The following is a 20445-nucleotide window of genomic DNA, read 5'->3' on the forward strand; positions in this document are numbered from 1 at the left end:
AAACACTATTTAGGTGGTAGAGATACAAAGCTTATTGAGGGTTCAAAGGAGGAAATTTGGGAATAAGGCTCTATGTCATGTACTTCCCAGAAATCACCAGTGTCTTACATTGCTTAGCAGGGCCACAACTCAGGTAAGGTGAGTGAGCCACTTGCGTTGGTCACAAAATGTAAGGAGTGCCAAAATATCCTGATGAGAAAAATATCAAGACATTAAATAAAAACAGCATCTAGCAGGGATTGAATGGACTGAGGTGAATAAGGTCTAGTCATGTGTGTGCAGGGTCAGATTTTAAAATTATAAAGACACCAGGTGCGAATCCCAGCACTTTAGGAGGCTGAGGTGGGCAGATCACGAGGTCAGGAGTTTGAGACCAGCCTGACCAACATGATGAAACTGTGTCTGTACTAAAAATATAAAAATTAGCTGGGTGTGGTGGTGCACACCTGTAATCCCAGTTACTCAGGAGGCTGAGGCAGGAGAATTGCTTGAACCCAGGAGATGGAGGTTGCAGTAAGCCGAGATCACGCCACTGCACTGCACTCCAGTCTGGGTGACAGAGCGAGACTCCGTCTCAAAAAAAAAAAAAAAAACTTGTTCAATATAGATGATTTTGCACTAATTTTGGTTTTTTAAAATGTTGTATTAGGATATTATTCTTCTTGATTACTGAGTTTTTAGGCACCTCTTAAATTTTGCACGCATGGCAAGTGTCTCACTCACAAGTGTCCCAGTCCTGCTGCTTCAACTTTGATGAGCATTTTTAGGATGTTATAGACTCTAGGCACTAGGCTGGGGTTGATGCTGCTAATGAATGCACAGGGTATGCTACCAACTCCTGGAATTTCATGGCAGAGAGAAAAGGCAATGTTAAAAGAGAGGGTAAACAGTTGCCTTGTTCTCTTTTGTCCACGTAATACTTGCTTTAAGTCCCTTCCTGTCCTGTCCTGTCCTGTCCCTTCCTTTTTTATTTGATTTTATTATTTTATTTTTGAGGTGAAGTCTTTCTCTGTCACCCAGGCTGGAGTGCAGTGGCGTTGTGATCTCAGCTCACTGCAATCTCCACCTCCCAGATTCAAGCATTTCTCGTGCCTCAGCCTCCTGAGTAGCTGGGACCACAGGTGTGCGCCGTCATGCCTAATTTTTGTATTCTTAGTAGAGACAGGGTTTTGCCATATTGGCCAGACTGGTCTCGAACTCCTGACCTCAGGTGATCCACTCACCTTGGCCTGTAAAAGTTCTGGGATTATAGGCATGAGCCACAGTACCCAGCCTCCTTTTCTTTTTTTTAAAACAGGATCTTGGTCTGTCACCCAGGCTGGAGTGCAGTGGCACCAACATGGCACACTGCAGCCTCGACCTCCTGGGTTCAAGTGATCCTCCCACCTCAGCCTCCAAAGTAGCTGGGACCACAGGTTCATGCCACCATGACTGGCTAATTTTTTAAAAAATTCTTTGTAGAGACAAGGGCTCACTATGTTGCCCAGGCTGGTCTCAAACTCCTGGGCTCAAGTGATCCTCCCACCTCCGCCTCCCAAAGTGCTGGGATTACAGGCGTAAGCCAATGCGTCTGGCCCCTACCACCTTTTTTCTGTTTGATTGTTCTAAAGGGAAGTGGACTGGGAGGGGCAGGGGGTGGGAGAGGAAGGGAGCCATGGTCTAGCAGTGCATCACTGACACACCACCCTCACTACAGGAAATGACTTCAAGGAAGACTCCGCAGCACTGCTCTGCCAAGCCCTGTCGGTAAGAGGCAGGGAGTGCAGCCAAGCCACGTGGGCGATGTCCCTGGGAGATCTGGGCAACCTGGGGCTGCTATGGGCACAGTAACGTGAGGCTACTTTCACGTGTTAGGGACTGGGGAGTGTTTAGACCCTGCCAACCCCAACAAAGGCACAGCAAATGGTAGAGCTGTTTATATGGCACTAAGTTCTCCCAGCAGCCATCAACAGTCCAACAAAAAATGCCTAAGACATTGTCTTCACCTAATTTTTGGTACATCAGAGCCCCGCCATCATACTGCCCTGAGATAAGCAAGATATTTGCAATCAGAAGACAAAAAATCCTTCTCTTTCCCCTGTTTGTTTCTGTAGACCAATTACCGAATTAAGAAGCTGGATCTCAGTCACAACCAATTCTCTGATGTAGGAGGGGAGCACCTGGGCCAGATGCTGGGTGAGTCTCCCTGGAGGAAGGGACAGCAAAGGGGAGGGATAGGGGAGGATCGCTTGGCAGTGCGGAATCTCCCTTTTTAACATGATTTTTAAATGTTGTGATTATAAAAGTGATGTAAACATGCCCAAAATACATTCAGAATTTGGGTGCAGTGGCTTATGCCTGTAATCCCAGAACTTCAGGAGCCTGAGGCAGAAGGATTGCTTGAGCCCAGGAGTTCAAGATCACCCTGGGCAACATAGGGACACCCTGTTTCTACAAAATTTCAAAAAATTAGCCAGGTGTGGTGGTGCACACCTGTAATCCCAGCTACTCGGAAGGCTGAGGTGGGAGGATCCCTTGAGCCCAGGAAGTAGAGGCTGCAGTGAGCCATGATTGTGCCACTCCACTGCAGCCTGGGCAACAGAGAGAGACCCTGTCTCAAAAGAAGAAGCACAAGAAGAAGGAAAAGAAGAAGGGGAAGGGAAGGGGAAGAGGGAGGGGGAGGGGCAGCAGCAAACACCTGGACATGGGAAGTAAAACTTTACGATGATTAGAAGAACATAGAAACAACTAACAACTCAGGAAGGCTAAGGACTGTTAAGTATGGCCCAGTAAGCATAAACGGTCCAAAAGCAATGGAAAAAGTACCTTTTGGGTACTATGCTTATTACCTGGGTGATGAAATAATCAGTACACCAAACCCCTGAGATACGCAATTTACCTATATAACAAACCAGCACATGTAGGCCTGAACCTAAAAGTTTTAAAAATTCCCATATTTGACAACAATACATTTGAAACATGCATATGATAAAAAGACACACAACCATGAACAACCTTAAAAGACAAGCAACAGGCTGGGCGTGGTGGCTCACGCCTGTAGTCCCAGCCCTTTGGGAGGCCGAGGTGGGCAGATCACGAGGTCAAGAGATCAAGACCATCCTGGCCAACATGGTGAAACCCCATCTCTACTAAAAATACAAAATTAGCTGGACGTGGTGGTGCATGCCTGTAATCCTAGCTACTCGGGAAGCTGAGGCAGGAGAATCGCCTGAACCCACGAGGCGGCGGTTGCAGTGAGCCAAGATGGCGCCACTGCACTCCAGCCTGGGCAACAGAAGGAGACTCCAGCTCAAAAACAAAAACAAAGACAAGCAACAGACAGGGAGTAAATATTTGCAGCATTTGTAGAGTACAAAAAATAGTATTCAGAATGTTGATAAAAGATCCTTAGCTCAATTAGACAATGATAAATAGCCTCAATAGAGCAATGGTCAAGGCATATGCATAGCAAAAGAAGAAAGTCGAGTGCCCACATCTCTTAACTAGTTAGAGAAATGAAAGGTTCTCCTTGTCATCTTTAAAGCTGTGAAATTTTAAAGCCAGCGAATGTCAAAGGCTGTGGACAACCGAGCGAAATAAGAATACTTCAAGCTGCCGGGCACTTTTGAGAACAACTTGACAGTCCTTGGTAAACTTGAAAATGTGTCTATTCTATGATGCAGAAATTCCCTCCCATCAAAGGGAATTGTCTCAGAGAAGCTCTCACATATACACAGAGAAATGTGTGAGGAGGTTATTACAGCATCACCATAAAAGAGAAAAAAATAAAATAGTAACAACCTAAATAGTCATCCCCAGGCAAATGAGTACAAAAGAGGAAGTTGTCACAGGAGTCTAGGCAAGACAGGAAAATAGCTTGAGCTCAGGGAGGAGGTGGGGATAGAGAAGAGTGAATGAATTCAGAATATACTTTGGGGGTAAAGCCAAAAGGACTTGCTGATGTGAAGAATGGGGGAAGAGAGAGATAGACTCATGGTCATTTTGCTTCAGCTATTGGTTGGATGATGGTGTTGTTTACGTGGATGGAGACAACTCAGGGAGCAACAGGGACAGGAGATAGGAGCCCCGTTTTCCATTTTGGCCACGTGATGTTTGCAATGGCCATTTGACACCTACATAGAGAAGTCAGGTAGATGGTTTGCTATATGAGTTTAGAGCTTGGTGAAGAGATCAGGGCTGAAGATACACATTTGGGGTCATAGGTATATAGATGTATTTAAAACCATGAGGCAAGATGAGGTCATCTAGTCAGGGAGTGTAGACAGAGTTGAGTAGGTGGCCGTCGAACTGACCTTTGGGTCACTCCGACATTTTTAGGTTTCACAGAGGAGGAAGAGGAGTCTGAGGAGTGGTCAGTCAAATAGGAGGGAAACCAGAAAAGCAAGGTGGCAGGAGCCGAGGAAGGGAGCAGTTCAGGAAGAAGATCGACAGTTGCATCAAATGCTGTTGAGAGATCAAATAAGACGAGGATAAAATAGTAACCATGGCACTTGGCAGCATGGAGAGTTAGTGGCTTTGAAAGTCCTATTTTAACTATTCACAGTAACAAAGACATGGAATCAACCTAAATGCCCATCAGTAGTAGACTGGATTTAAAAAATGTGGTGCATATACACCACGGAATACTATGCAGTCACAAAAAAACTGAAATCATGTTCCTTGCAGGAACAGGGTTGGAGCTGGAGGACATTATCCTTAGCAAACTAACATAGGAAGAGAAAACCGAATACCACCTGTTCTCACTTATAAGTGGCAGCTAAATTATGAGAACACACGAACACAGAGAGGGGAACAGACACTGGGGACTAACTGAGGGTGGAGGGAGGGAGGAGGGAGAGGAACGGGAAAAATAACTGAGTACTAGGCTTAATACTTGAGTGATGAAATAATCTGTACGACAAACCCTGTGACACAAGTTTACCTATATAACAAACCTGCCCATGTACCCCTGAACTTAAAATTAAAAAAAAAAAAAAAGAAAGTGCTGTTTTAGTGGAGTGGGTGAGTTATGGAAACCCAAATGGAGGAGGTTGAGTTGAAAATGGAGGCCTGGCACAGTGGCTCATGCCTGTAATCCCAGTGCTTTGGGACGCCAAGATGGGAAGCCAGGAGCTCAAGACCAGCTTGGGCAACATAGTGAGACCCACTCTCTACAAAAAATTCAAAAATTGGGCTGGGTACAGTGTCTAACACCTGTAATCCCAGCACTTTGGGAGGCTGAGGCGGGTGGATCACCTGAGGTCAGGAGTTCCAGACCAGCCTGGCCAACGTGGTGAATCCCTGTCTCTACTAAAAATACAAACATTAGCCGGTGTAGTGGTGTGCGCCTGTAATCCCAGCTGCTACAGAGACTGAGGCACAAGAACCGTTTGAACCCGGGAGGCAGAGGTTGCAGTAAGATGAGATCCTGGGGTGGGGGGAGGGGGGAGGGATAGCATTAGGAGATATACCTAATATTTAATGATGAGTTAATGGGTGCAGCACACCAACATGGCACATGTATACATATGTAACAAACCTGCACGTTGTGCACATGTACCCTAAAACTTAAAGTATGATAAAAAAATAAAATAAAATATTACTTTCAAAAAATAAATAAATAAATAAATAAATAAATAAATAAAAGACGAGATCCTGCTATTGCACTCCAGCCTGGGTGACAGAGTGAGACTCCATCTCAAAAAAAGAAAAAAATTCAAAAACTAGCTGGGCATGGTGGCACATGCCTATAGTCCCAGCTACTTGGGAGGCTAAGGCGGGAGAACTGCTTGAGCCCAGGAGTTAGAGGTTATCGTAAGCTGTGATCATGCCATTGCACTCCAGCCTGAGCAACAGAGTGAGACCCTGTCCTCCAAAAAGAAAAAGAAAATAGGATGCAAAGCAAAAAGAACACTATACGCAACCGCAGAAGTTCTGCTGGGAAGGTTGGAACAGAAAAAGGGGGCAGGAGCCAAGGGAGACATAGAGTCCAAGGAGAGTTCTTAAGGATGGAAAATGCTGAGAGGAAGAAAGAAGAATAAACTGATGCTACAGAAGGAGGAGGAGGTAATTACAGGAGCAAAGTCCATGAGAAGGCTGCAGGCAATAGAGTCCAGAACAAAAGCGCGGAGCTCGCTGGCCTGAGAGAGCAGGAGGGACAGTTCATTCATTGAAAAACGGACGAGGAAAGGGTGGGTGCGGGTGCAGGTAAGTGGGTAGATTTCATGGTGGCATTTGAAGCCTGTCATTGCCGCTATTTTCTCAGTGAAGTAGGAGGCAAGATCTTCAGCTGAAAGTTCAGTTCAGACCACTAGGGTTGATGGGAGAGCAGAAGGTATAAAATACCATATAGGAGGGAGGAGCAACATGTAATGGAAGCACCTTTCCATGTGGGGCAGTTTGAGTCTCTGTCTGAAAACTGAGGTCATAAATTTAACATGAGACAGACTGTGCTCTCTCTTTTGTTTTGTTTTTGAGGCGGAGTCTTGCTCTGTTGCCCAGGCTGGGTGGAGTACAGTGGCACAATCTTGGCTCACTGCAGCCTCTGCCTCCCGGGTGCAAGCAATTCTCGTGCCTCAACCTCCTGAGTAGCTGGGATTATACGCCCAAGCCATCACACCCAGCTAATTTTTTGTATTTTTGGTAGAGATGGGTTTTCACCATGTTGGCCAGGATGGTCTCCAACACCTGACCTCAAGTGATCCACCCTCCTCGGCCTCCCAAAGAGCTGGGATTACAGATGTGAGCCACTGCCCCGGGCCTGTGCTGTCTTTTAAAATTGTTATAATCGTACTGCAAATGCAGCTTTTAAAAACACTTACTATTGCTGGGCGGGGTAGATCATGCCTGTAATCCCAACACTTTCGGAGGCCGAGGCGGGTGGATCACCTGAGGTCAGGAGTTCAAGACCAGCCTGGCCAATATGGTGAAAACCTGTCTCTACTAAAAATACAAAAAATTAGCTGGACGTGGTGACTTGGGTATATAATCCCAGCTACTCGGGAGGGTGAGGCAGGAGAATCACTTGAACCTGGGAGGCAGAGGTTGCAGTGAGCAGAGATCGTGCCACTGCACTCCAGCCTGGGCAACAAGAGCGAAATTCTGCCTCAAAAAAAAAAAAAAACCCAAAAAACAAAAAAAAAAACCCAACACTTATTATTTGAAGTGATTGCTATGTGACAGGCATCAAATTGGGCATTTTACATCAATCCTCATTTTAAAAAATCTCTATATAGGGCCAGGCGTGGTGGCTCACGCCTGTAATCCCAGCACTTTGGGAGGCCGAGGCGGGCGGATCACGAGGTCAGGAGATTGAGACCATCCTGGCTAACACGGTGAAACCCCGTCTCTACTAAAAATACATAAAATTAGCCAGGCATGGTGGCGGGTGCCTGTAGTCCCAGCTACTCAGGAGGCTGAGGCAGGAGAATGGCGTGAATCTGGAAGGTGGAGCTTGCAGTGAGCGGAGATTGTGCCACTGCACTCCAGCCTGGGCGACAGACGGAGACTCCGTCTCAAAAAAAAAAAAAAAAAAAAAAAAAAAAAACTCTATACAGGTTGATATCTCCATCGTACAGATAAGGAAACAGATGTAAAGGAAGGATAAGTAACCTGCCTGGGATCACATGGGTAGTAAGTGGTGAGATCAGAATTATAATCTAACTTGTGTGGCCATTTGAGTGATGCAGGTGTGCAAGGTGTAGCTTAAATGAGGGAACTGGCAGAGAAGAGGAAATAAGGGTAAGAAGAGACTGAGGGAGGGGAGGGGGGAATGAAGGCAGGAGAAAGTTTGTTCCCAAAATTATATAAGGTGTTGTGCACTTTACTAAACACTCACACCCAGGGTTGACACAAAGAGAAGCATGATCAGAACGTAGTGCACTGTCCATGAAAAATAAGAAATAGGCCCGTGCAGTGGCTCATGCCTATAATCCCAGCACTTTGGGAGTCCAAGGCGGGTGGATCACCTGAGGTCAGGAGTTTGAGACCAGCCTGACCAACATGATGAAACCCCGTCTCTACTAAATATACAAAAAATTAGCTGGGCGTGGTGGCGGGTGCCTATAATCCCAGATGCCCGGGAGGCTGAAGCAGGAGAATCGCTTGAACCCAGGAGGCGGAGGTTGCAGTGAGCCGAGATTGTCAAGAGCAAAGCTCCATCTCAAAAATAAAAAAAAGAAAGAAAGAAAGAAAGAAAAGAAATAAGACATTATTCCTGGGCCAGAGGCCTAAAGGCAATTCCTCCCATTCAGTAATGGTTCAAGAGGACTTTAGCCTTTCCATCAATGGCCTCCTTGGCATAACTGCCCTCCCCAAATAAAAACAACAATAATAATGTGTTTAAATAGGATGTTCCAACCCTGTGGAACATGTAAGCAAAATCATCTTCAGGTCAAAACAAAAGTAAGATTTCTGTGCAAACCCAGCTTCTCGCCAAGCCTGGTGCCTCCCCACTTCCAACTGATTGTGCCCCTGAGCCTCTGCTGGAGAGAAATTCTGGAGTCACCACTGCAGCCGTGGCCTGCCATGATAGGCATCATGTGACGTAATATGCCAGGTCCATCACAGCCTTCCTGTGTAAATACAGCCCCTGAAGATGTTTTCCAGCTACGTCTATTTTAATTCATAATATTCCACCAGATAAATAATTCTTGCTTTTATTTATTTATTTTTGAGATGCAGTCTTGCTCTGTCACCCAGGCTGGAGTGCAATGGCGCCATCTTGGCTCACTGCAAACTCCGCCTCCCAGGTTCAATCAGTTCTCCTGCCTCAGCTTCCTGAGTAGCTGGGACTACAGGTGTGTGCCACCACGCCCAGTGAATTTTTGTATTTTTAGTAGAGACGGGGTTTCATCATGTTGGCCAGGCTGGTCCCAAACTCCTGACCTCTGGTGATCCACCTGCCTCGGCCTCCCAAAGTGCTGGGATTACAGGTGCGAGCCACCGTGCCTGGCCAAATAATTCTCACTTTTTTTTTTTTTTTGAGACAGAGTCTCACTCTGTCGCCAGGCTGGAGTGCAGTGGTGTGATCTCCGCTCACTGCAACCTCTGCCTCCCGGGTTCAAGCGATTCTCCTGCCTCAGCCTCCTGAGTAGCTGGGACTACAGGCACGCGCCACCGCACCCAGCTAATTTTTGTATTTTTAGTAGAGACGCAGTTTCACCATGTTGGCCAGGGTGGTCTCCATCTCTTGACTTCGTGATCTGCCCATGTCAGCCTCCCAAAGTGCTGGGATTACAGGTGTGAGCCACTGTGCCTGGCTAATTCTTACTTTTATAAATGATGCCATGGTAAACATCTACAAGCACCTTGCTCTTCCCATATTCTGTGCTGTCGTCTTAGGTAGAGTCTCAGAGGTGAGTAGGGTATGCACATTTTAATGGGAAAATATCTGTGATCAGATAATATCTGCCAAATAGACTATACCAATTTCCTTCCCACCTAAACTATGTAAGGAGGATTATTTCACCACATCTTTGCCAGCTTTGGGGATCATCTTACAATTTTGTGTTTAAATGAATAACTAAAAAAATTATTATCTGAGAATTTTACTTGCATGACCACTGAGTGGTCTTTATCCCCAGTGTCATGGACATCTGTTAACTCTGAGAATGGGTTTTCTGGGCTGTGGGAGATGCTAAGCCGATTCCCTCCCTGTTTCAGCCATCAACGTGGGGCTCACGTCACTGGATCTGAGCTGGAATAACTTCCACACAAGGGGAGCTGTGGCCTTGTGCAATGGTCTCCGGGTAAGGCACTCTCCAGGAGTGGCGTGTGGAGCCCAGTTGAGGACAGCCAGGGCCTCCCATCCTGCCATCCTAAGCCTCTTCCTCATGGTCACCATCAATGAGGGCATACTGGGCTCTCATCAAATACTTTTCAAGTTATTGTTCTCCCTCCCACAATTCCTGGATGCACTTTTTTTTTTTTTTTTTTTTTTTGAGATGGAGTCTTGCTCTGTGGCCCAGGCTAGAGTGCAGTGGCGCAATCTCGGCTCACTGCAGCCACCACTTCCCTGGTTCAAGCGATTCTCCTGCCTCAGCCTCCTGAGTAGCTGAGACTACAGGTGCCCGCCACCATGCCCGGCTATTTTTTGTATTTTTAGTAGAAACGGAGTTGTTCCATGTTGGCCAGGCTGGTCTCGAACTCCTGACCTTGTGATCCACCCACCGCAGCCTCCTAAAGTGCAGGGATTACAGGCGTGAGCCACCGCACCTGGCCTGCACATTATTCTTTAGTATAATCGTATCTGCTGAGGCCAGGGTGGCATCTTTGGATACACTTCAAGAGGACAGTTTAATTAGTGGTTAGGGAATGACCAGAAGCCAAAGGGAGAGAGTCTCATGAGTACTTGAGACTGAGCCCAGCTGGGAGCTCTGAATGATCTGGCAGACCCATCGGTCCTGGGGACCACTGAGCACCCGGTCTGGATGCCAACAGGGGGTAGAAATCGGGACCCTTTTGGTTGGATGAGTCACGCGTAACCTTGATGCTGGTGCTGTTCTCCCCTCTTCCTGGAGGGTAATGTGACCCTGACAAAGCTGGATCTCTCCATGAATGGCTTTGGGAATGAGGTGGCTCTGGCCCTAGGGGAAGTCCTCCGACTCAACAGCTGCCTGGTCTACCTGGATATCGGCGGCAATGACATCGGCAATGAAGGGGCCTCCAAAATCAGCAAAGGACTGGAATCCAATGAAAGCCTCAGAGTTCTGAAGGTAGTCTTCAGCTGGAAAGGGGGTGTGTGTGTGTGTGTGTGTGTGTGTTTGTGTATGTGTTGGGGTAAGTTGGGGGCTGCATAGTACTGGAGAGAATAATTGGGAATATCTGTACTTCATATATGCATGTATTTTTTACCATCTCTTGGCTGTAAATGCAGTGACCATTCTCTACTATAAAGCCAGTGTCACCCTCAGTGCTCCCTGGTGCACTGCAGATCTTCCTAACAGGTCTTCCTTCCTCCCATCTGGGTCTCCCTCAGGATCTTCTCCACATTGCCACCGGAGTGTGCTTTTTGTTTTGTTTTGTTTTGAGACAGGGTCTGGCTCTGTCCCCCAGGCTGGAGTGCAGTGGTGCAATCTCGGCTCACTGCAACCTCCGCCTCCCAGGTTCAAACCATCCTCCCACCTCGGCCTCCGAAAGTGCTGGGATTACAGGCATGAGCCACTGTGCCTAGCCCTCAGAATGTGCTTTTTGAACACAAATCTGACATCCATTCCCCTTCCCCCAGCCCTTCAGTCTCCTGTCTTTCGGCTTAGACCCCTGCACGGCTTCCTGTTGCTCAGATCCCGTTCGCTGAGCCCCAAGTGCCCCTCCAACCTCAGTCCACCCCGTGCTCTCCCTTGCTCTGCACCCAAGACCCCCTGGTCTTCTCTCCACTCCTTTCCTCCTACCACAGAGGCTTGGCCGCTCCACCTCCACTTGCTTGCTGCTGGGATCCTCCGTCTAGGGGACCTGCTCCCAGAGCCCTGCTCCCCACTTCCCATGGAACTTGCTGCCCTTTCTAATTCCATGCATGTGAGGGCTCTTTACTCGCCTGTCATCCCCTCGAATGTGAAAGCTTCATCAGAATGAAGACTGTGTTTGGGCCAGGTGCGGTGGCTTATGCCTGTAATCCCAGCCCTTTGGGAGGCCAAGGTGGGTGGATCGCTTGAGGTCACCAGTTTAAGACCAGCCTGGCCAACATGGTGAAACCTTGTCTCTACTAAAAATACAAAATTAGCCAGGCGTGATTGTGCATGCCTGTAATCCCAGCTACTTGGGAGGCTGAGGCAGGAGAATCACTGAACCCAGGAGGTGGAGGTTGCAGTGAGCCGAGACCATGCCACTGCACTCCAGCCTGGGTGACAGAGCAAGACTCTGTCTCAAAAAAAAGAATGAAGACTGGTTTTGCCCATCATTAAACTCCTCATACCTAGTCCCTCATACCTAGCATAGTGTTGGGCACACTGTAGAAGCCCAGTGAATATTCATTAAATGAATGAATTAATGAATACATATTTCATTTTAAATTACTAGTAGATGCTAATTTATAATATAGATGCTATTGAGCAGTTGGAAAATAAATGAAAGGTGAGGACTTCTATTAATCATCCCCCTTTCTGGGGCACCTGCCAAGAGCCAGCTGTCATTACTCATAGCCTCACCTGGTAATGTGGGCTCTGTTAGCCCCACTTGTCATATGAGAAAACCGAGGCTGTGTGACTTGCTTATGCCACACAAGTAGCAGGAGGCAGAGGGAAGCCTGCTCTACGTGGTTTTCCGTGGCAACTCCAACTCCCTCAAGATGTGAGGGTGGTTGGAGAGACCACAGATGTGAGGGTCCTGAAGAAGGAAAGCAGTGAGGAGACAGTGAGGAAGGGGCTGCCATCTGAGAGGACAACCACGAGGAGCTGCTAAGACAGGAGGAAGCCAGATTCTGACAGGCAGAAGGAGCACAGTGACTACAGACCAAACAGACTGGCCATCTAGTGACCAGGAGATCTGGGAGTCCCAGCTGGGGTGGAGCGGGGCCAGGCACAACTCAGACAGAGACTGACCCAGGCTGTGGGTGGCTCAGCCCCAGTGGCTGAGGAAGCCAGGGACAGTCTGAGAAACTGAATTTTAAAAGATTAAGCAGTTGCCTCAGCAAAATGGCAATAGAGGTCTTTGCTGTTTTGTGGGTATACATGGTTTAAACCATTTTTTACCGCTTTTCTCATTTTTCCACAATGACCATATGTAATGAATATATTTCAATTTTCTAAAATGTTTTAGAAGTAAAAGAGAAAAATTTAAGACAAAACTCTTAGTTTGGCCACCATGGAGACCACATCAACTTTGCCACAGGAATTATCTATGGGTCTCCACATCCAGCCCTGATGCCCCTTACCCTAAGCTTGGAAAAATAAGGAATTCCCATTAGGAAGTGAGTCCAGCAAAGGATTCTAGATGCTGAGCTCCACGAGGTCCAGGCCCTAGTCTGCATTTTCTCACTGGAGTACATCAGAGCCTGGGACGCAGCTGACATATACTAGGGGCTCAGTAAGAGTTTTGGCTGCCTCATGTTGAAGCCACTTAGCTGAAAGCCTTCAATAATGAGAACTATTGTTCATTGACAGCATACTGCATACCAGGCACTCGTTTTAATGCTTTGCCTGAATTGATATGGTAAGTCCTCAGAGCAGCCATAGGTGATAAGTACAAAGTGATCAGGGAATTAATGCAAGGCCAGGCAGCTGGTAAGCAGAGCCACCAGGCTCCACAGTCCCTTCCATTAACTTCCATCCATGCTTCAGCAGCTCCTAGCTCCACTGGGATAATGTCCTTGTTCCTTCTCCAAGCCTATAAGGTTCTCCATGATGTGGCCCATCCCAGCTCTGTGGCCTCATTCTCTCTGCTTCTGCTCACAAACATCTCTTGCTGTTTCACACCCCTATGCCTTTGCACTTGCCTACTCTTTTCTTCTTTGGTGAATCTTGTTTCCTCCTCTGGTTTTGCCCCCCTTCCTCAGACCTCACTAATCCTCATTAGTCCTGCAAGGCTTAGCTCCATGTTCCCCTCCCCTATGCTGCATGCTCCTTTCCTTGCCCCTGCAGTACCCAGGTGTACCTCTGTCACTGCTGTCATAACACTTCTGATGCTATTGGCTTGCTTGCCTGTCTCCCCCAATTACAGTGTTAAGCCACCCAAGGGCAGAAACCTTGCCATGTCTGCCTGTGTGTCCCTCAGTGCTTAGTGCAGTAGCTGGCATATGGCAAGCCTCTAATTAATATGTGCTGGGTGGGTGGATGGATGGATGGATGGATGGATGGATGGATGGATGGATGAGCGGTGAGATGAACAGATTGCTGGCTGGATGGATGGATGGATGGATGACAGGTGGATGGATGAGTAGATGAGATGGTTGGATAAATGAGCAGTTGGATGGACAGATGCATGGGTGGATGGATGGATGAGCAGTGAGATGGATAAGTGAGAGGATGGATGGATGGATGGATGGATGAGCAGTGAGATGGATAAGTGAGTGGATGGATGGATGGATGGATGGATGGATGCATGGATGGATGCATGGATGGATGAGAGGTGGATGGATGAGGAGATGGACAGGTGGATGAATAGATAGATGGTTGGGTGGATGAGCAGTGAGATGGATAGATGGGTGGGTGAGTAGATGGATGCATGGAGGGGAGAGCAGTGAGATGGATAAGTTGGTGGTTGGATGGATGGATGGATGGGCGGATGGATGAGCAGTGAGATGAATGAGTATATAGGTGGATGAATGGATGGATAGATGGTTGGATGGATGAGCAGTGAGATGGACAGATGGTGGGTAGGTGGATAGATGGATGGATGGATGGGAGAGCAGTGAGATGGATAAATGGGTGGGTAGATGGATGGATGAATGGATGGATGGATGGAAGGATGAGCAGTGAGATAGCAGACAGATGGATAAACAAACAGACGGACAAGGAGATAATTACTTACAGTGAAGTCTGGGTGTGAGACAGAGGTTGTGATTTGATGAGATGTAGAAACTGTGCTCTGGGCCAGCCTCTCCTCCCATCTCAGCCTCCTCTTGTCTTGATTCTCCCTCTATAGCTTTTCCTGAATCCCATAAATATGGATGGGGCTATTTTACTTATCCTGGCTATCAAGAGGAACCCCAAATCCAGGATGGAAGAGCTTGATATTTCCGTAAGTGATCAAATGGTAGTTGCTTGCGTCTGGGCACAAGCCAGTGACCCTGTCCACTCTATACTCTGTGTTGGCCAGAGCCAACAGCTCTATCCCTCACAGGCCCTCACACAAGTGCTCCATGAAAGGGTCACTTCTTTTGTTACAGCTCTGCCCTCTCCAGGGATCCTTTTAGGAAGAGTAGCTATTAGTCAGTAACATCATAGTGAGAAATAATTTACCAGATGCTAGAAACTAGGGCTACGAAAACCTGAGAGTAGAGATAAGAAAATGCCAAAAAGAAAGGCAGGAGGACTCCAAAACAGAATTCTTTAACATCAGCTTTGCAGATGAGTGGCCCTCGGTCCCTGAATGGTTCCAGAATCACAAAATTTGTAGAATCTGGGTATTAAAACACATACTTTATTTTCATTTCATGAGTTGGCCTGTTAGACTCAGAGCAGTATTTCTGGGTGAAAATCTCTTGATAAAGGAGGAAAGCCCCAGGAGGTGACTTCAGATCCTGCTGGGAACTCTTGCCTGAATCAGCACACAGGTGGCATCTGATGATAGCCTATACTTGTCTACCATTTTATACTCTGTTTTTCCCAAAGTGATTTTATATATTCCAGCTCATTTTTATCCTACTCTAGAAGGTAGGTAGAATACTGTATTAATTTCCTAAGGCTGCTGTGAAGTACCACACACTGGGTGGCTTAAACAACAGACATGTATTGTCTCACAGTTCTGGAAGCTGGAAGTCCAAGAGTAAGGTGTCAGCAGGCCTGATTCCTTCTTAGGGCTGTGAGAGAGAATCTGTTCCTGACCTCTCCCCTGGCTTCCGATGGTTCCTGTCATGCTTTGGTGTTCCTTAGCTTGTAGAAGCATCACTCCCATCTCTACCTTCTGCTTCACATGGCATTCTCCCTGTCTCTGTATCCAAATGTCCCCTTGATATAAGGACACAGTCTTATTAGATTAGTACCCACCCTAAGTACCTCATTTTAACTTGACCATCTGCAAAGACCCTGTTTCCAAACAAGTTCACATTCATGGGTCCTAGGGGTTAGAACTCCAACATCTTTTTTTGGGAGGGGGCAAAATTCAACCCATAACAAGTACTTTTCCTCATTTTCCCATTTTACATATAAGTAAACTGAAACAGAGTCTCACTCTGTTGCCCAGGCTGGAGTGCAGTAATGTGATGTCGGCTCACCTCCACCTCCTGGGTTCAAGCAGTTCTGTGCCTCAGCCTCCAGAGTATCTGGGACTACAGGTGTGTGCCAACATGCCAGGCTAATTTTTTGTATTTTTAGTAGAGATGGGGTTTCACCATTTTGCCCAGGCTGGTCTCGAACTCCCGACCTCAAGTGATCCACCCACTTCAGCCTCCCAAAGTGCTGGGATTAGAGGTGTGAGCCACTGCACTCAGCCTCCAGTGATGGCATTTGGATATTTAAACCCAAGCTCCTTAAAACTGAATAATTAATACAATGTGGGTTTTTACTTGCCACAGATTTTGAGACATTGTCAAACATAGCTGCTTTTCTTTCCCTTTGTTCTCTCACCTGTCCTCCCTGCCCCAGGCCCTTCTTGTGCTTCCTGGGTCTTCCTCCCTTTCCCCATCCTCATGCTCTGGTTCTGAATCTGCAGGCCAGGATGCTGCCTTCACCCCTGAGTCTCCACTGCAGATTCAGATTTTGTTGGCATCTGTATTTTCCTCTCCCAGGCAGTACAGGTTGGAAGGCATGGACCCAGGCACTGCCTTGGTGTGTTTGAGAGAACATTAGAAATGTTCTCTCAGGCGCGGTGACTCACACCTGTAATCCCAGCACTTTGGGAGGCCGAGGCGGGTGGATGACCTGAGGTCAAGAGTTCGAGATCAGCCTGACCAACATGGAGAAACCCCATCTCTACTAAAAATACAAAATTAGCCGGCCATGGTGGCGCATGCCTGTAGTCATAGCTACCTGGGAGGCTGAAGCAGGAGAATCACTTGAACCTGGGAGGCAGAGGTTGTGATAAGCCAAGATTGCACCATTGCACTTCAGCCTGGGCAACAAGAATGAAACTCCGTCTCAAAAAAAAAAAAAAAAAAAAAAAAAGAAACATAAAAGAAATGGTGCTGTTTAGGCCCTAGATGGCCCATAAACCCGTAAGCTGTGACCACATTGGCACTTAACAAGCCTACCAGAACAAATAGGTCTGAATTAGCCTTCTTTCTTTTTTTTTTTTTTTTTTTTTTTGGGTGTTGGGGATGGAGTCTCACTCTGTCGCCCAGGCTGGAGTGCAATGGCACAGTCTCAGCTCACTGCAACCTCTACCTCCCAGGTTCAAGCGATTCCCCTGCCTCAGCTTCCTGAGTAGCTGGGATTACAGGCACCCACTACCACACCTGGCTAATTTTTTTGTATTTTTAGTAGAAACAGAGTTTCACCATGTTGGCCAGGCTGGTCTTGAATTTCCGACCTCAAGTGATACACCCACCTTGGCCTCCCAAAGTGCTGGGATTACAGGCTTGAGACATCGAGCCTGTATTAGCCTTCTCCTTCCCTTTTGTCAACAATGCCGCCATAACTCTGAACAGTATAGAAATTCCTCTTTTGTAGATGCTCCTAGAACTTTCTCTAGAATCTCTACAAAGCCTTCTGCCCTTAAACAGGGGTTTAATTCTTTGAAAGGGCAAAATGTACTCCGAGCCACATCTGAGGAATGAAGCAGGCTGACCAAACTGGTGGAGCCCAGGTTTGATCAAACACTATTTCACAGGACACATTTTCTCCCATGTCCTACAAACCAGCTCTGAGGGCACTTCCAGAAGGGGAAGTTTCCATTTTGTCCCTGGTCACTTATTGGAATCAGGGATCCTCTTCCAGAGCACTTTCTCTGACAAACAACACTCACGCAGACATGGACATTTCAGGGCTTTGTTTAAGGACTATCTTGCCACTCCAAAGCTGTAAATCATCTGTCAGATGCAGATGCCATCTGAGAGCGGAGCTGAACTGGCAGCAGGTGACAAGCCACCAGCACTCAACAAAAACATCCCATCAAAATTACCCAGGAAACTTACAAGTCAATTTACAAGCTCTAAAATACCCGAACTATCTCAGTCCAGGAGCAGCACTGAGAACAAACTGGAAGAGACAAAACTTCCTGACTTTGGCTTGGGTAGAAGGGGTAGGGTGCACTGGTTGGGCAGGCACAATGGCAGTGCCCTCATCATCATGGGTCCCCTCTCTCCCTGCCACAGAACGTGCTGGTGTCCGAGCAGTTCATGAAAACGTTGGACGGAGTGTATGCCATTCACCCGCAGCTGGACGTGGTATTCAAGGCAGTACAAGGCCTCTCTCCCAAGAAAACCATCTTCTTGTTGACAAACCCCATGAAACTGATCCAGGTGAGCTCCTGCCTTCCTCTCAGGGCCTCCAGGGAGCCCTGGGGAAAGCTGGCCAATGGCTCCAAATCAGTTTCCAGACTTCTCCCTCCCCACAGTGTCTGTACAGCCCTCTCTGATAAGGAATGTCTCAGTCCCTTGGACTGCAGACATGGAATGAATATTCTCTGTGGCTACCAGATCCCTCAGCAGTGCTTCCTGATCTCCAGAGGAAGGGAAGGGCTGAGATCTAGCTGAAGGGGGCGGGTGGACAGAATGGATTCTCCCACCCGGGCTCCTCCACCTGCTAGCGTATGACCAAGGGCAAGTTACTAAAGCTCTCTGGGTCACAGTCTCTTCACCTGCAGAATGGACACAACAGTAGCCACCCAGTAGGATTGCTTGGAAAATCAAATTATGTCAAATGCATGAAGTGCTTAGAAGGATGCCTGGTATAGAACAAGCACCTGCTTATTATAGACATAGTTTCTTTCCAACTGCTGGTAAGGATATCAAGACATCCCTGCGGTCAGGATGGCTATTTGGCAGCTCCAGCCAAAGAGAGACACTTCAGTCCTTTGTTTCCAATGGTAACTTGCCCCCGACTCATGTTTTCTTAGAATATCTCTGGCAATCACAGGAGGCAGAGGTAAAGCTGTTCTTTCCAACAGCTGGTAAGGATGTCAAGACATCCCTGTGGTCAGGATGGCTATTTGGCGGGTTCAGCCAAAGAGAAACACTCGAGTCCTTTGTTTCTAATGATAACTTGCCCCCAACTCATCTTTTCTTAGATTAGCTCTGGCAATCACAGGAGGCAGATGTAACAGTGGAAATACAAAATCAGAGAATATTAGCGCTGAAAGGGATGTTATTGCTCCTCTAGTCCCATTGTCTTGCAGAACAGTGCTCAGACCCTGCTTTGGTGTTTCCACAGCGGGCCTCTCACCCTGCAGTGGGGGCAAGGAGCCTGCTGCTGGCCGCAGAGCGGTTACTACCTGGGGAGCAGGCGTGGGGATGCTGCTCTGCCAATGCACGTTCTGCAGGGTGTGTCCCCGGGCTGCTTCCTGCCCCCAGTGGGTCCGCTCTGTGCCTCAGTTCCTAGAACTAAATAAAAGAGCTCCCACATGAAAATTGTTATGTGAAAAATTCTAGAAGGCAAAGCGGTGTCCAGTATTTGTACAGGTAAGATGACTTCAGATGGAACCAAGGCAAACCTGTTTTGCAAGGGGAGCAGGGTGCTCCAGTGAACAGGAATGGAGCTGTCTGATGCAAAGTGGGGACCCCACCTCTTGTTTTAAAGACACACAGAAAAAGAATCTTGGAGACCACACAAGACATGCAGAGTCCAACATAGCCCTTCCCCTCAGGGGATCAACAATCTCGTTGGAAAGATGGGATGGCTACAGTGACGACCCACAGAACATAGAAAGTTTCATATGGCCAGGCACGGTGGCTATGCCTGTAATCCCAGCGATTCAGGAGGCCAAAGCAGGTGGATCACTTGAGGTCAGAAGTTTGAGACCAGCCTGGCCAACATGGCAAAACCCCATCTCTTCCAAAAATACAAAAATTAGCCGAGCGTGGTGGCAGATGCCTATAATCCCAGCTACTTGGGAAACTGAGGCACAAGAATCGCTTGAACCCAGGAGGCGGAGGCTGCAGCGAGCTGAGATTATGCCACTGCACTCCAGCCTGGGCAACAGAGCGAGACTCTGTCTCAAAAAAAAAAAAAAAAGTGTCATGTGATAAATAATAAATAAGTGACAGAGGCAGAAAATGTAGTCAGAATCCAAATAAGAGATCAACGTAGGATTCGGCAACCAGAAAAGGATGACTTCTTGGAAGAGATGGGAGTGGGTAAGGGCCTTGAAGAATGTCAAAGATTGAGGTGAGCCACAGAGAGTGGGAGGGTGTTCCGGCGAGAGGCTCCTGCCAGCAAAGGTGCTGAGGTGGAACCGTACACAGCATGTTCAGGGGACACTAACACATGACTCCAGGTTCATAGAGGAGCCCAAGAGGCAAAGCTGGCAAGGGAGGCTGGGCTGCAAGTGGCAGCCCTCAGATTTTAGGCTCTGAGTTCGAGTTTGATTCCATCGGGAACAGGGGGCCGGTGAGAGCTGCTGGGCAGTGGATGTGATGCGAATCCAGCAGGATTGAGGAGTTCTGGCAATGGGGAGTGAATTGAAGAGGGTAAGAAAAAAGAGTAGGAAACCAAACAAGCACACTATTGTAGCACTCTCGATGTGGAATGATGGCTTGGCTGAGAATAACAATGGAATTGAAGGGCAGATGTAAGAGCTATCATTATGGAAACATCTCTAGGACTTGGCGAATGGTTGGATATGTGGGGGTGTGTATTGCATGCATGTGAGTGTGTGTGTGTGTGTTGGGATAGGAAGGCCTGTGATGATAAAAGAAACCCAAAGATAACCCAAGAT

The 20445-nt window shown here is 47.5% G+C and overlaps 1 protein-coding gene across 21 annotated transcripts in view; it reads left to right on the forward strand.

Annotated features, from left to right (window-relative positions):
• The window catches only part of LRRC74A (leucine rich repeat containing 74A), a 43854-nt gene that overhangs the window by 16390 nt on the left and 7019 nt on the right, over positions 1–20445 (forward strand). For 12 of the 21 annotated variants that reach the window (XM_063793801.1, XM_063793800.1, XM_063793788.1 and 9 more), the window contains 6 exons: positions 1697–1746; positions 2094–2175; positions 9643–9728; positions 10500–10694; positions 14557–14652; positions 17885–18031. In XM_063793801.1, coding sequence (XP_063649871.1) covers positions 1697–1746; positions 2094–2175; positions 9643–9728; positions 10500–10694; positions 14557–14652; positions 17885–18031 — 656 coding nt within the window. Of the gene's footprint in view, positions 1–1696; positions 1747–2093; positions 2176–9642; positions 9729–10499; positions 10695–14556; positions 14653–17884; positions 18032–18941; positions 19192–20445 lie in introns of those variants that run through there. The other 9 variants (XM_063793789.1, XM_063793795.1, XM_054666168.2 and 6 more) reach the window with 7 other exon arrangements.

Source organism: Pan troglodytes, chromosome 15 (assembly GCF_028858775.2).
Source record: "Pan troglodytes isolate AG18354 chromosome 15, NHGRI_mPanTro3-v2.0_pri, whole genome shotgun sequence".
Lineage (NCBI taxonomy): Eukaryota > Metazoa > Chordata > Mammalia > Primates > Hominidae > Pan > Pan troglodytes.